General features: G+C 48.2%; 1 protein-coding gene across 1 annotated transcript; it reads left to right on the top strand.

Annotated features, from left to right (window-relative positions):
• The first annotated feature begins 161 nt into the window (after nucleotides 1-161).
• Nucleotides 162-8,628, top strand: LOC123996587 (prohibitin-2-like). The gene is made up of 10 exons (XM_046300065.1): nucleotides 162-314; nucleotides 1,249-1,381; nucleotides 1,472-1,556; nucleotides 1,686-1,765; nucleotides 2,040-2,224; nucleotides 2,658-2,787; nucleotides 2,951-3,054; nucleotides 6,036-6,113; nucleotides 6,465-6,541; nucleotides 7,793-8,628. The coding sequence occupies exons 1-10, from the start codon at nucleotides 294-296 to the stop codon at nucleotides 7,812-7,814; spliced, it is 915 nt and encodes a 304-aa protein (XP_046156021.1). The 5' UTR covers nucleotides 162-293; the 3' UTR covers nucleotides 7,815-8,628.
• Nucleotides 8,629-16,801: the final 8,173 nt, after the last annotated feature.

Below are 16,801 nucleotides of genomic sequence, written 5' to 3'. Positions count from 1 at the left end.
AAGTTTAACTGCAACAGAATGAGTGGTTCATGCAAGATATTTTGTCTCCTATGATCCCAAACTTGGCTAGTGTATGAGGCATGGGGCACCTGTATGCAAATTAGAACTAAACATTCATGCATATTTTTGACTAAGCCACTCAACACTTCAATAAACCCGTGGGCAGACTAGCCTAGCCCACCACATGTCAGTTATATCATTTTAGCTGCAGTGAACTTCAAGTCCCAGAAAGCCTTTCGCCTGAATGAGTAAAGTTGTCTGTGACGACCTTGGATATCGACTGCACTGCAAGCATGGCGAATAAAGAGCCCAACGTGAGTATTTAAAATAGCTACCAACCATACTTACTATAGACAGGGAATAAATACTTGTTATAGTGTCAGCTTGTAGACGCTGTTTGTATTTCAGACACGTGTGTTATATATTATGACTTACAGGCTATGCTTGAGAGGAGATAACTAGCACAGGTTAGCTAATAACTAACGTTAGCTAGTTATGGTTAACTGGCTAACTACGCTGGTAGTTAAGACTCATATCCTCTCAGCAATGCTTGACAACTAACTATCAAATATAGCAAGTATATATTTTTTTAGATTCCATTTGGAAGCTAAGGTTTGCCGATGCCAATTTAGCTAAACAGTTCTCTAACCAGCTAGAAACAGGCCAGGTCTCACGTTGCATCAGATGCTAATAAGCTAGCTAACTTAAATGTCTTTTGTTAATATTTGCTAGCTAGTTAAACATAGCTAGCTTCTTTCTGAAGTATGGGAAAATATTGGTATTTGGAATATCAGACGAGCCTAGCAGGCAGTTACCAAAATATAACTAGTTAGCAGAACCAACAAATTCCAAGTCATTCATTCATTCAATGTCAACACACATGCAAGTCATTTGCCTACCCGTTTCTACGTGGAATACATGGATTTAAGTGCTGCTTAAACGTTAACGTGACCAGTGTACATGCACATCCATTACTTATTGACCTGCACAATCAAGTTATGTTATAAATGGTCAAGAATATTCGAGGTGAATATGAATGGCAGACATTGTCCTGGACACAAGTACCCCTCAAGGCCACCAGATGGGGGAGGGGTGTTAAATTGCTGGACCATCGCAAGAAGCCCTCCAAATCGCTCAATGTATTAGTGGCCTAATAAATGAACAGCTGTAGAGGAAGCCATGTAGTCATTTGTGGAGAAAGGGTCTCTGTCAGATGCTTAACATGACGTCCTTGTTCTGTCTTCCCAGCGCTTCCTGACACATCTGCGGGACCTGGCCGGTCGTATGTCTGGTGCGGGGGGCAAGGGAGCAGGGATAGGTCTCAAGCTGCTCATTGGTGCTGGAGCTCTGGCCTATGGCGTCAAAGAGGCTACATTCACGGGTATGCTTAACCTCTGGTAGTGGAATGGGTAACGCTTATCACAATCATGAGTGCACCCCTCTAATGTTGTGTGAAATGGTTTGTTCCCAGTGGATGGAGGTCAGAGAGCAATCATCTTCAACAGAATTGGGGGGATGCAGATGGACACAGTGCTGGCTGAGGGACTGCACTTCAGGTACACTGTCGGACACGGTCTGGGGGTTTATCATGAAGCCAGGGTCGTCATGTTCGGTAGGCTCCAACCTGAAACAAAACTGAATTCACATGACCATATTGTAACTGAACAGTTGTTGTTGTTCTTCAGGTTACCATGGATCCAGTACCCAATCATCTATGACATCAGAGCCAGGCCCAGGAAGATCGCTTCACTAACTGGAAGTAAAGGTACATGATGGCAGAAATGGAGGGATGGACGCATGTAGACCAATACATTATGTCCAGCAGATCAGTAAAGATGTGATGTTTTAACCTTTTATTTAAATAGGCAAGTCAGTTAATTAAGAACATGTTCTTATTTATAATGACGGCCGAAGCCGGATGACGCTGGGCCAATTGTGCGCCGTCTTATGGGACTCCTAATCACAGCCAGTTGGGATACAGCCCTGTGACTCCTCTCTCTCCCGGTCTCTCTCTCCCTGTCTCTGTTTTCCTTGTGTAGATCTGCAAATGATAAACATTGGGCTGCGTGTGCTGTCTCGTCCCGTGGCCGCCAACCTGCCTGCCATGTACCAGCAGTTGGGGAAAGACTATGACGAGAGAGTACTACCCTCCATTGTCAACGAGGTGCTAAAGAGCGTGGTGGCCAAGTTCAATGCCTCACAGCTCATTACTCAGAGAGCACAGGTACGGCACAGGAACTCGTACACAGGTAGACTACAGCTCATCAGAGCCCATAGGTACTGCCACACAGGTAGACTACAGCTCATCTCAGAGAGCACAGGTAGACTACAGTTCATCTCAGAGAGCACAGGTAGACTACAGTTCATCTCAGAGAGCACAGGTAGACTACAGTTCATCTCAGAGAGCACAGGTAGACTACAGCTCATCTCAGAGAGCACAGGTGGACTACAGTTCATCAGAGACCATAGGTACTGCCACACAGGTAGACTACAGCTCATCTCAGAGAGCACAGGTAGACTACAGCTCATCTCAGAGAGCACAGGTACTGCTTTAAAAAAAATGTACATGCATTAGATTGACACGTGAACTCCTGCATATGTTTAGGCTTTCCCTGACGGTGTTTTATGAGTCTGGCGTGTTCCTGGGTCTACTGTAGGTGTCCTTGTTGATTCGCCGGGAGCTTTTTGAGAGAGCCAAAGACTTCAACATCATCCTGGACGATGTGGCCATCACAGAGCTGAGCTTCAGCAGGGAGTACACTGCTGCCGTAGAGGCCAAACAAGTTGGTACGTACCCATTGTGGGGGGGGGGGTGGTATATGGCTGTCTGTGGATGTGTACTTGTATGTGTTAGGTTGTCTGCATATGTGTGGGGGTGTTCTCAGTACGCTAATGTGTGTGTGAGAGAACATGCATTGGGTTTTAAAACACAGCCTATGTGTCTTTACAGCCCAACAGGAGGCCCAGAGAGCCCAGTTCTACGTGGAGAAAGCCAAACAGGACCAGAGACACAAGATTATTCAGGCAGAGGGAGAGGCAGAGGCTGCCAAGATGGTAACACAGTAACTTCACCACAACCTGCCAAGATGGTGACACATTAACTTCACTACAACCTGCCAAGATGGTGACACATTAACTTCACCACAACCTGCCAAGATGGTAACACATTAACTTCACCACAACCTGCCAAGATGGTGACACATAAACTTCACCACAACCTGCCAAGATGGTAACACATTAACTTCACCACAACCTGCCAAGATGGTGACACATTAACTTCACCACAACCTGCCAAGATGGTGACACATTAACTTCACCACAACCTGCCAAGATGGTAACACATTAACTTCACCACAACCTGCCAAGATGGTGACACATTAACTTCACCACAACCTGCCAAGATGGTAACACATTAACTTCACCACAACCTGCCAAGATGGTAACACATTAACTTCACCACAACCTGCCAAGATGGTGACACATTAACTTCACTACAACCTGCCAAGATGGTGACACATTAACTTCACTACAACCTGCCAAGATGGTGACACATTAACTTCACCACAACCTGCCAAGATGGTAACACATTAACTTCACCACAACCTCTAGACAATCTGCTCCCTCTTCCTCACATGACTTCAAAACCAGATTATTCTGGTCTACAATTGTTTTTTTATTGACTTAACGTGGTATATGAATTCCTTTTTTTCTTGTAAACTACGTCACCCAAACTACGTCACAACCCCTCTCATCAACTACATCACCCTGCCCAGACCCACCTGCTCACACACCCATCTCCAGACTCACCTGCTCACCCCCCCATCTCCAGACTCACCTGCTCACCCCCATCTCATCTCCAGATCTCCAGACCCACCTGCCCACCCCCCATCTCCAGACCCACCTGCCCACCCCCATCTCCAGACCCACCTGCTCACACCCCCATCAACTACATCACCCTGCCCAGACCCACCTGCCCACCCCCCATCTCCAGACCCACCTGCCCACCCCCCATCTCCAGACCCACCTGCTCACACCCCCATCAACTACATCACCCTGCCCAGACCCACCTGCCCACCCCCCCCATCTCCAGACCCACCTGCCCACCCCCCATCTCCAGACCCACCTGCCCACCCCCATCTCCAGACCCACCTGCTCACCCCCCATCTCCAGCCTGCCCACCCCCATCTGCATCACCCCCCATGCCCAGACCCACCTGCCCACCCCCCATCTCCAGACCCACCTGCTCACCCCCCATCTCCAGACCCACCTGCCCACCCCCCATCTCCAGACCTACCTGCCCACCCCCCATCTCCAGACCCACCTGCCCACCCCCCATCTCCAGACCCACCTGCCCACCCCCCATCTCCAGACCCACCTGCCCACCCCCATCTCCAGACCCACCTGCCCACCCCCATCTCCAGACCCACCTGCCCACCCCCCCATCTCCAGACCCACCTGCCCAACCCCCATCTCCAGACCCACCTGCCCACCCCCATCTCCAGACCCACCTGCCCACCCCCCATCTCCAGACTCACCTGCCCACCCCCCATCTCCAGACTCACCTGCCCACCCCCCATCTCCAGACTCACCTGCCCACCCCCCATCTCCAGACTCACCTGCCCACCCCCCATCTCCAGACTCACCTGCCCACCCCCCATCTCCAGACTCACCTGCCCACCCCCCATCTCCAGACTCACCTGCCCACCCCCCATCTCCAGACTCACCTGCCCACCCCCCATCTCCAGACTCACCTGCCCACCCCCCATCTCCAGACTCACCTGCCCACCCCCCATCTCCAGACTCACCTGCCCACCCCCCATCTCCAGACTCACCTGCCCACCCCCCATCTCCAGACTCACCTGCCCACCCCCCATCTCCAGACTCACCTGCCCACCCCCCATCTCCAGACTCACCTGCCCACCCCCCATCTCCAGACTCACCTGCCCACCCCCCATCTCCAGACTCACCTGCCCACCCCCCATCTCCAGACTCACCTGCCCACCCCCCATCTCTAGACTCACCTGCCCACCCCCCCATCTCTAGACTCACCTGCCCACCCCCCATCTCCAGACTCACCTGCCCACCCCCCATCTCCAGACTCACCTGCCCACCCCCCATCTCCAGACCCACCTGCCACACCCCCATCAACTCACATCACCCCCCATCCCAGACCCACCTGCCCCCCCCCATCTCCAGACCCACCTGCCCACCCCCCATCTCCAGACCCACCTGCTCACACCCCCATCAACTACATCACCCTGCCCAGACCCACCTGCTCACCCCCTCATCTCCAGACCCACCTGCTCACCCCCTCATCTCCAGACCCACCTGCTCACCCCCTCATCTCCAGACCCACCTGCTCACCCCCATCTCCAGACCCACCTGCTCACCCCCTCATCTCCAGACCCACCTGCTCACACCCCCATCAGACCCACATCACCCCCTCATCTCCAGACCCACCTGCCCACCCCCATCTCCAGACCCACCTGCTCACCCCCATCTCCAGACCCACCTGCTCACCCCCCATCTCCAGACCCACCTGCCCACACCCCCATCAACTACATGCACCCCCATCTCCAGACCCACCTGCTCACACCCCCATCATCTCCAGACCCACCTGCTCACCCCCTCATCTCCAGACCCACCTGCTCACCCCCTCATCTCCAGACCCACCTGCTCACCCCCTCATCTCCAGCGCCTGCATCAATCTCCGCCACATGACCTCAAAACTGCACCATTTTGTGTCTGTCGCCCACAAACTTTCAACATTTAGATAATAAAGCATGTGACCTTTCTGTTGTGTTAACGATGGAGGATTGGTTGATTTCCACTTAAGTACACGTGTTTTCCCAAGATGATGGACGAGAAAAGTATGGTCCAATCCATCGGGTCTCTCACTTCACCTTCATATGCCATGTCTTGAAAAATATGCAGACAGACGGATTTAAAAGTACATTTACATTGTAATACTTCTGACACGTGTGAATTTCATGAAGTATTCCTTCATTATGGCTCTTGTGTGTTTGGTGTTGTAGTTGGGACAAGCAGTGACGAAGAATCCTGGATACCTGAAGCTTCGACGAATCAGAGCTGCCCAGGCCATTGCTAAGACGGTGAGTTGTAATCGTGTCCTTGTTCCTGTATAAAGGAATTTGGAGATCAATGTAGTTATTGTCCTCATAACTACTACATTCATTAATTTAGGAGGAAATCGTTACTCAACTTTTGATCTTATTGTTCCAGTCAGAATGGGGTCATTCATTTTTAGCAGCCTGTTCTTGTTGTGGCTGTTTGGTTCTCGTTGCTATGGTAACCCACAGTGCAGTTAGCTGGTTATATCGCTATCTTCTGTTATTTTAGGACTGAAGGAGGGTTGTTTACCCTCGTACTATGAGCTGCTACAAAGACTTAGCTCTGTGACGCTGTGTTTTCAACGGGGTGTTTTGTCTGTTATGTTGTCTCAGGTGGCAACGTCCCAGAACAAGGTGTACCTTTCTGCCGACAACCTGGTCCTCAACCTTCAAGACGACTCTTTTAACAAGTATGTTTCTCTTAGCTTCAGTCTCGCAACATCATGTCCTCATCTGGCTTTTGTCCTTTCTTGCATGGCTCACCACTACCCAGATGGCTTGTTGTCGTTGCCTCAAACAGGGTTAGCTCTGACGTGAGTGTTCACATCCACAGTTTGGCACACTGTGTCGTGCATTACAGGTGCTGGGGGAAATCAATGGCGATATTGGGGGAAAAATACATTCTTTCTCTATCACATTACCTGGGGGAAAAGTAGGCATTCTTTCTCTATCACATTACCTGTGGGAAAAGTAGGCATTCCTTCTCTATCACATTACCTGTGGGAAAAGTAGGCATTCCTTCTCTATCACATTACCTGTGGGAAAAGTAGGCATTCCTTCTCTATCACATTACCTGTGGGGAAAAGTAGGCATTCCTTCTCTATCACATTACCTGTGGGAAAAGTAGGCATTCCTTCTCTATCACATTACCTGTGGGGAAAAGTAGGCATTCCCTAAAGTTGCTCTGGAGTGTTTTGTGAAGCGGCTCTATGCTAGCTCTAAGAGAACATGATTTTTAGCAAAACAATGACCGATATGACTGCTCTTCTCACATTCCCTCCAGTGTGCATGTCGTGTCATTTTCACAGCTTTGACCTATGACCACCAGAGGGTGTTCATTAGGTACATAAATGGAAGACGACAGGCTGAAAACAGGGAAGGACTATCCAACAAGAAACGCTAGTTTTCCTTATAAAACATGAGCATGTTTTGTTACGGTGTGCGCTAATTGAACACAACCCTGGTCTTTGCTCTCCATCTCACTGCTTTGCCTGGTCACTGGAATGAGAATGACTCTGGTCAGACGGTCTGTGCCACACTGAAGTAATTCTCCTCTTCTCTTAATGCTGCCAAGGATCTTTAGTGTCCGTGTGTAGCGGTTCACAGAAACGGAGACACAGGCCTGGTGCAAAAACGCCAGTCATTCAGAACTCATAAACGTCTTAAATGATTATACAGTTGACAATAATGGCAAGACGAACCATAATGAGATATATTCAGAAACATGTCTGCAACCCTGTCCATCGTGTGTGTTGATGACCTGTTTACTGGACTTAGTGTCTTGTCAAAGCCTTGAAGAAATGCTGAAATTGCTGTTATGTTTTCCCCTTGTGATTGCCTTATTGTGAATCCTCTTTTTGTTTTTTAGGAAAGGACTATAAAGAATACTATGTATCATTAACACGGGCAACCCCCCCCCCCCCTCTCTGCTTCCGTTTCAGTCTATCACTGGGAAAGAAGTAGGCTTTTGAAAGGCCTCTAGCATTCCACCGGTCTGAGGCCACATCTACTGCTGTCTGTCCACCTGCCTGTTAATCTGATTGTAACCAGGTGGTTTACCATCTCTCTGAAGAAGACTCTGTCCAGTAAACCTCTGGGACTAGTGGTCTGACATGGCTAGGTGCAGATGGAACCTGCAGGGATGATGTCATAATGGGATTTGGAATCAATAGTGTTTTGTGGAATCAAACCAAATGGCACCCGCCTATAACAACATAATCAGGTGCTTCGTTAACAATAAACTGTGTAGCTGATGCTGTAGGAATCCTACTTGTTCTGTCTAATCCCTAGATGTGTTTGTGTACATGTGTTGAGAACAGCAGGACTAGCCTCTTGGGCTGCGTTTAGACAGGCAAGCCCAATTCTGATCTTGTTAAACTTTTTTTTTTTTTTACTAATTGGTCTTTTGATTAATCAGATCTGCTCTGAAAAGGATCTGGTGTGATTGGTCAAAAGACCAATTGGTAGAGCAAATATCTGAATTGGGCTGCTGTTCTAAACTCAGCCTTGGTGCATCAAGTGTTAAATAATGACTTAAGTCCTCTTTGTTTTCTATGAAACTACTGCAGGGACCAGCTGCCCTCGTTGTTATATGACGGCCATGTTATTTGATACACGACCATATTATCTGATGCAGCTCTGCCAAAATGATTCCATCCACTAGTTTGGAGCTGACAAAAAAAGGCTTTGCCCTTCAAAGTGTTAATACATTGTTCACTGTTGACGTGACTGAAAATAAATAAATAAACAGGGACAGTACGTTTAATTTCAAAATCTTTTTACGTGTTCGTGTACGTTTTTGTTTTGGTGAAAAAACACATTATGTAATACTATTGCAAAATTGCTTGCTATTGTCCACATTCAGGTTTTCTGAGAAATGAAATTATCCCATGACGGAAACAGACGTATTGGATAACAGGTACGGCCTGTTGTACTAGGGAGATCTTTAGCTGTACATCTGCAGTGGCCTTTTTAATGGAGTGAATGTGTTCCTGCCGTATCCTCCCCTTGGGAATCGAACATATAAATAGTTGTTGACTAACACATGTACTGATGTTTAATCCTGGGCTGTGTTCGTTAGGCATAAACAAGAAGGAACATTTTCAAAATGGAAACATGAACGTTCCAAATGCACAAGTAGCCTACACATGGACTCGTTTTTGTCCCGTTTTAAATCGTTTTTGCTTTCTGCCTCTGGCCTGTGTGACAGCCTGTGAATGTTTTTTCATATAGTAGGGGTGGGAATTGCCAGGGACCTCACGATAAGAAATGTATTGTTACTCAGTACAGTGATTTTAAAATATAAACGTTTAATGGCCATTCGATGTTCCAAACCTATTGCTTACTGTATGTCTGCAGAGGGACAAGGGAGGCATGAGAAAATGAGTTGAGTCATGGAAATAAGTGGTGAAACCAAATTGGCTTCCTGTTTAAAAAGATGGAGAACAAACTGAAGGAAAAATACTGTAGTTCTGGTCCATGTTCAGCCAACTGGTGAAAAAAAGATGGGATCTACAGGGTATTAGGAAAATATCCACTCTACTTTAGCCACATTTTGGTACATAACAGCCTTACTCTAAAATGTTTTTTTTAAATTCCCCCTTCAGTTGACACAACACCCCATAATGAAAAAAATAAACATATTTAGACAAAATCAAATTTATAAAGCCCTTCTTACGTCAGCTGATGTCACAAATTACTGTACAGAAACCCAGCCTAAAATCCCAAACAGCAAGCAATGCAGGTGGAGAAGCATGGCGGCTAGGAAACTCCATAGAAAGGCCAGAAGCTAGAGTGGAAACAGGCTATGATGGGGTGGCCAGTCCTCTTCTGGCTGTGCCGGGAGGAGATGGTCAAATGTTCATAGATGGCCAGCAGGGTGAGATAATTATCACAGTGGTTGTAGAGGGTGCAACAGGTCAGCACCTCAGGAGTAAAATGTCAGTTGGCTTTTCATAGCCGATCATTAAGAGTCTGTCTAGAGAGTTGAAAACAGCAGGTCTGGGACGTGTAGCACATCCGGTGAACAGGTCGGGGTTCCATAGCCACAGGCAGAACAGTTCAAACTGGAGCAGCAGCACGACCAGGTGGACTGGGGACAGCGAGGAGTCATCAGGCCAGGTAGTCCTGAGGCATGGTCCTCCGAGAGAAAGAAAATTAGAGAGGGTATTCTTAAATTCACACAGGACAGCGGATAAAACAGGAGAAATACTCCAGATATAACAAACTGACTCTAGCCCCCCAACACAAACTATTGCAGCATAACTACTGGAGGCTGAGACGGGAGGGGTCGCGAGACATTCTGACACCGTCCGACGATACCCCCGGACAGGGCCAAACAGCGAAGATATAACCCAACCCACCTTGCCAAAGCACAGCCCCCACACCACTAGAGGGATATCTTCAACTACCAACTTACCATCCTGAGACAAGGCCGAGTATAGCCCACGAAGATCTCCCCCACGGCACGAACCCAAGGGGGGGCACCAACCTGGACAGGAAGATCACGTCAGTTACTCAAGTGACGCAACCCTCCTAAATACTGCATGGAAGAGCACCAGTAAACCAGTGACTCAGCCCCTGTAAAAGGGTTTTGAGGCAGAAAATCCCAGTGGAGAAGTGTTGAAACTGATCACATAAGTATTCAGACCCTTTACACAGTACTTTGTTGAAGTACCTTTGGCAGCGATTACAGCCTCGATGCTTATTGGGTATGAAGCTACAAGCTTGGCACACCTGTATTTGGGGAGTTTCTCCGATTCTTCTCTGCAGATCCTCTCAAGCTCTGTCAGGTTGGATGGGGAGCATCGCTGCACAGCTATTTTCAGGTCTCTCCAGAGATGTTTGATCAGGTTCAAGTCCGGGCTCTGGCTGGGCGTTGGCTTGGCTGTGTCCTAAAGGTTATTGTCCTGTTGGAAGGTGAACCTTTGCTCCAGGTTAAGGTCCTGAGTGCTCTGGAACAGGTTTTCATAAAGGATCTCTCCTGTACTTTACTCCGTACTTCTTTCCCTCGATCCTGACTAGTCTCCCAGTCCCTGCCGCTAAAAAACATACCCACAGCATGATGCTGCCACCACCATGCTTCACTGTAGGGATGGTATTGACCAGATGATGACCCGTGCCTTCTCTCTTCCAGACTTGACGCTTGGCATGCAAGCCAAAACGTTCAATCTTGGTTTCATCAGACCAGAGAACTTTGTTTCTCATGTTCTGAGAGTCCTTTAGGTGCCTTTTGGCAAACAGCAAGCGGGCTGTCATGTGCTTTTACGGAGGAGTGTCTTCCGTCTGGACGGTTCTCCCATCTCCACAGAGGACCTCTGGAGCTCTGTCAGAGTGACCATCGGGTTCTTGGTCACCTCCCTGACCAAGGCCTTTCCTCCGTTTACCCAGTTTGGCCAGGCAGCCACCTCTAGGAAGAGTCTTGGTTGTTCCAAACTTCTTCCATTTAAGAATGATGGAGGCCACTGTGTTCCTGTGGACCTTCAACGCTGAAATGTTTTGGTACCCTTCCCCAGATCTGTGCCTCGACACAATCCTGTCTACGGACAATTCCTTCGACCTCATGGCTTTGTTTTTGCTCTGGAATCCACTGTCAACTGTGGGACCTTGATAAGGACAGGTGTGTGCCTTTCCAAAAAAATGTCCAATCAATTGAATTTACTACTGGTGGACTCCAATCAAGTTGTAAATACAATTTAAGGATGATCAATGGAAACCGGATGCACCTGAGCTCAGTTTCAAGTTTTATTTTTATTTTTCTACCCTATAACATCAGCTTCTGAACCTGGGCCCACTGCTCTTCCCCTGTGGCCTAAATAACATCACTCTATTCATCTATTCATCTGGTTGTGGTTATGTGCCCTCACAGGGAGAGAAGTCATCTATAGTATATTTTCTTTATGTTGGACATAAGAAGTTTCCCTTAGGCGCAGAATGCAAAACAAACCTTATATCAGTGGTGGTGGGGGGTCCTATTTGATAAAGTACTCCTGTTATGACACAATCCATTCTACTGTCCCTCTAGCAAGATGTAATCACGTACAGATCTCCCATTAGTTTCTTTGTATTTGCATTCATCAAAGGGCACCAATGAGCTTCTTAAATCGTAAGGAAACCATGGGAAGTGGTATTTTTGGAAGGGTGTCTGCTTTGGCTCAACATGCTAAAAACGAACTGAACATTGTAGAGTAGGGGTGGGTAATAATTATATCTTTTCTTTACCCCTTTTTTTCTCCTCCAATTTCGTGGTTTCCAATTGGTAGTTACAGTCTTGTCTCATTGGACTCAGGACAGACGAAGGCCGAGAGTCGTGCATCCTCCGAAACACAACTATTTATAAATTTGCACCCCCCCCCCCAATTCAAATCGGAATTTATTTTGTTCTCAAACAACAAGTCTTTGTTCTATGACGTGGTGCAGTTATAATGTGTCCAGGTAGTTCCACCTTTTCCCCACCTGATGGCGCCCCTTGCAAAGCTATGGAACTCCTTAAGCCTTGATATAATCTCGGGACACTGCTGAGAAGCCATGGCCGTTATTTGATCAAATCTTATAATGTAATAATTTTCGGGCTTCTATGACATATTTGAACAACGCAGGTTTTAAGTCCAAACACAGACATGTTGCTGCTGCAGGTATTGTGGATGTGCACTGCCGTGAATGATTATGTGGTGTGCAGTCTGTGTGCAATGGAGGTTATGTTTCTACATGTGTGTTTGCCAAGATGCTTGTAGTTTAGAGGTAATGCTCTGTTTAATGTGTTCGTTTTGACCACGTGCAGCACCTGTTCCTGTGTGCTGGCTGCCTGTTCCTGTGTGCTGGCTGCCTGTTCCTGTGCGCTGGCAGCCTGTGTGTTGGCTTCTTATGTGCTGTGACTGCCTGTGTGTTGGCTGCCTGTGTTTTGGCTGCCTGTGTGCTGGCTGCCTGTTCCTGTGCACTGGCTGCCTGTTCCTGTGTGCTGGCTGCCTGTTTGCTGGCTGGCTGCCTGTTCCTGTGTCCTGGCTGCCTGTTTGCTGGCTGCCTGTTCCTGTTTGCTGACTGCCTGTTCCTGTGTGCTGGCTGCCTGTTCCTGTGTGCTGGCTGCCTGTTCCTGTTTGCTAACTGGTTGCCTGTTCCTGTGTCCTGGCTGCCTGTTTGCTGGCTGCCTGTTCCTGTGTGCTGGCTGCCTGTGTGCTGGCTGGCTGCCTGTTCCTGTGTCCTGGCTGCCTGTTTCTGTTTGCTGGCTGCCTGTTTGTGTGCTGGCTGCCTGTTTGCTGGCTGCCTGTTCCTGTTTGCTGACTGCCTGTTCCTGTGTCCTGGCTGCCTGTTTGCTGACTGCCTGTTCCTGTTTGCTGACTGCCTGTTCCTGTTTGCTGGCTGCCTGTTTGCTGGCTGGCTGCCTGTTCCTGTGTCCTGGCTGCCTGTTTGCTGGCTGCCTGTTCCTGTTTGCTGGCTGCCTGAGTGCTGGCTGCCTGTTCCTGTTTGCTGGCTGCCTGAGTGCTGGCTGGCTGCCTGTTCCTTTGTCCTGGCTGCCTGTTCCTGTTTGCTGGCTGCCTGTTCCTGTGAGTAGACTACTATTACAGGCAGTTCTGAATATGCATCTTTCTCTTACTCTCTCTCCCTCCCCTTCTTCACTCCCTATCCCCTCCCCCTCTCTCTCCCTCCCCTTCTTCACTCCCTATCCCCTCCCCCTCTCTCTCCCTCCCCTTCTTGACTCCCTATCCCCTCCTCCTCTATCTCCCTCCCCTTCTTCACTCCCTATCCCCTCCCCTCTATCTCCCTCCCCTTCTTCACTCCCATTCCCTCTTCTGCTCTCTCCCTCCCCCTTTCTCTATCTCCCTCCCCCTCCCCCCCTCTTTCACTCTCTTCCTGTCCCCGTTCCTGTTCGCTCACTCAGAGCAGAGGGGGGGGGGGCAGCAGCTTACTGCTCAGCTGGTGTGTTTCCATAGAAACACTGACCTCACGCTGTGACAGGCGATCTGGGCCGGTTGCCATGGTGATCTGCTGTGACATCAAACCTGAGCCTCTAGTTGCCATGATACCACACCTACCGGCTCAGCAGCAGCTATTTCAGTCCTCGTCTTTGAGCCTTATTACAATGTTCCAGTTTTTACACAGCGCCATATTGTGTTCTGTGTTGTCATTCTGTCCTTGTCTGCGTGTGCATCAGAGTGCAGTAGCCTACATGCAGGAAAAGATCTGTGTTGTCATTCTGTCCTTGTCTGCGTGTGCGGCAGAGTGCAGTAGCCTACATGCAGGAAAAGATCTGTGTTGTCATTCTGTCCTTGTCTGCGTGTGCATCAGAGTGCAGTAGCCTACATGCAGGAAAAGATCTGTGTTGTCATTCTGTCCTTGTCTGCGTGTGCGGCAGAGTGCAGTAGCCTACATGCAGGAAAAGATCTGTGTTGTCATTCTGTCCTTGTCTGCGTGTGCAGCAGAGTGCAGTAGCCTACATGCAGGAAAAGATCTGTGTTGTCATTCTGTCCTTGTCTGCGTGTGCGGCAGAGTGCAGTAGCCTACATGCAGGAAAAGATCTGTGTTGTCATTCTGTCCTTGTCTGCGTGTGCAGCAGAGTGCAGTAGCCTACATGCAGGAAAAACCTGTGTTCTGACCGTGGTTGCCCGTCTCTCATTTATAGGTGTACGTACTATGTACGACCACAGTCACGCTGATGTAGTGGGAATATACAATCACTGTCTGGACTGTATCCCCATTACATCAGCTACTGACTGCTGGAGCGTCTGTGTGTCTGGTAGAGCGAATGAGTGTGTGTGTGTGTGTGTGTGTGTGTGTGTGTGTGTGTGTGTGTGTGTGTGTGTGTGTGTGTGTGTGTGTGTGTGTGTGTGTGTGTGTGTGTGTGTGTGTGTGTGTGTGTGTGTGTGTGTGTGTGTGTGTGTGTGTGTGTGTGCACGCTTACACTGCATCTGTGCTCAGTGTCATTGAGAGGGCTGCACAGGGCTCCAAGGACACACAGGATTATCAGCTCTGAGGGTAATCCGGAGATGCTGCTAGCTTTACATTAGCATCTCTATGTACTCTCTTTAGCCTGTGTGTGTGTGTGTGTGTGTGTGTGTGTGTGTGTGTGTGTGTGTGTGTGTGTGTGTGTGTGTGTGTGTGTGTGTGTGTGTGTGTGTGTGTGTGTGTGTGTGTGTGTGTGTGTGTGTGTGTGTGACACATGCTTCCGTCCGTCTCTCTACTATATACTCGACACTGTCATTAAGCTCCTCTGTTCTCTGGTCAGTTTTACCATTCAGAGTGTTTCTCCATATGAACACATGTATTTCGTGTTTTATTTACTAGGCCACACAGCAGGTAGGAACCTTAAAGACAGATCTGCTCTATCATGTGGCCCATTTTGATCCTGTGTTTTCATAGAATTACAAGATGTTTAGTAATGGCTCATTATAAAGATTTGGGTATCCAGGGACCTGTATTAAGGGCATTATGACATTTAGTACTAAAATGTGTGTACTCACACTGGGGTAAGTTGCTCTGGATAAGAGTGTCTGCTAAATGATTCAAATGTAATGTGTGTGTTTGTGGTGAGTGCCTATGTTCTCCTGAGTGTTGTGTGTGTTCTCAAAAAATGACTGTGTGCTTTTGTAAAATTGTGTGGTGCGTTTATTTTTTTGCAGTCTCCACGGAGTACAGTAATAACCTCCGGTGCAGCCAGTCTCTCTGTCTGTCATCACTGCCTGTCTGTCTGTCATCACTGCCTCTCTGTCTGTCATCACTCATGCACTACAGCACATCTCTGTTTTTCAACCAGGTGGTCAAGCAGAGGCAGGCTGGCGTACGTGGGTCTTGTTCCTTAGTGTGTGAGCAAGCTAGAGGCTAGAGATTAACCTGCTTTCTGAGCGTGCAGGTCATTATGGTAAATTAGGTTTCATTACGAATGGTGCTGGTCTGGCTGCTGACTGGCGAGTTTGTTCAGTTCCTTACTCCCTCACGTGGTCTGTCCCAGCATCCCAGGGTCACCTCACAGCATCTGGTTTCAACCTGGTTCTCCCCCCTAGTGTATCTGATAACTGAGAAAGACAATTAGGGCCGTTCTGGGAATAGGGTGCCAAACCTAGTATGTGACAGATTTGAGTAGGTTTAGTTAGATCAATCTACAATAAAGGATCTGGCAACATTCTCCCAAGTTGTGTGTTCAGAGCTCTTGTGTGAGAGCAGCCCAACCTCTCTGTCTGCTCTGCTGTTTTGATAAACCACTGCATCCTGTTCTACCTAGGAGGAAGTGTGCCCCAGGTACATATCTAGCCACCACCATGCCTGTCAGAACAGCCTTCATTTCCATAAATACGATTGTGCTGCATATGTCGGCTCAGTAGGGAACTGACTTTTTAAAACCACAATGCTTATAAGCAGAGATCAAATTGAACCACCTCTTTCCTGTGTGTTCTCTTAAACTACAGGACCTCACTGTGGATTCTGTGTCTGACTCAAACAGACACCCTGCAGGAAACATTAAGGGATAGTCCTCACAATAGAGGTATTTTTGTACAGAGCTGAAGGAAGCAGGCTAAATTAGGACTTGTGTACCACAGGACAACTGGTGTAACAAGAGCAGGGTAGTATTTTAACGGTCTAAGGCACTGCATCTCAGTGCTAGAGGCCTCACTACAGACCCGGGTTAGATTCTAGGCTATATCACAACCGGGCCTGTGATTGGGAGTCCCATAGGGCAGCGCACAATTGGTCCAGCGTCGTTAGGATTTCGCCGGAGTAGGCCGTCATTTTAAATAATAATTTGGTTCTTAAAACCTCTTTATGCTAGGTGGAAGTATTTTGATGTTTGGATAAAAACGTGCCCAAAGTAAACTGCCTATTTCTCAGGCCCAAAAGCTAGAATATGGCAAACTAGGATAGAAAACACTCTAAAGTTTCCAAAACTGTCAAAATATTGTCTGTGAGTATAACAGAACTGATATGGAAGGCGAAAACCTGAGGGAAATCCATCCAGGAAGTAC

This window comes from Oncorhynchus gorbuscha, linkage group LG15 (assembly GCF_021184085.1).
Source record: "Oncorhynchus gorbuscha isolate QuinsamMale2020 ecotype Even-year linkage group LG15, OgorEven_v1.0, whole genome shotgun sequence".
Classification (NCBI taxonomy): Eukaryota; Metazoa; Chordata; class Actinopteri; order Salmoniformes; family Salmonidae; genus Oncorhynchus; species Oncorhynchus gorbuscha.
Note: the sequence above shows the minus strand (reverse complement) of the source record. Positions and strands in the feature narration are given on the sequence as shown.

Excerpts from the sequence above, each read along its gene's own strand:
- LOC123996587 (XM_046300065.1), top strand. The coding sequence starts at position 294 with ATGGCGAATAAAGAGCCCAAC. Across the intron at positions 2,788-2,950 it reads CGTAGAGGCCAAACAAGTTG|CCCAACAGGAGGCCCAGAGA; the intron begins GTACGTACCCAT and ends GTGTCTTTACAG. Across the intron at positions 6,542-7,792 it reads CAAGACGACTCTTTTAACAA|TCTATCACTGGGAAAGAAGT; the intron begins GTATGTTTCTCT and ends CTTCCGTTTCAG.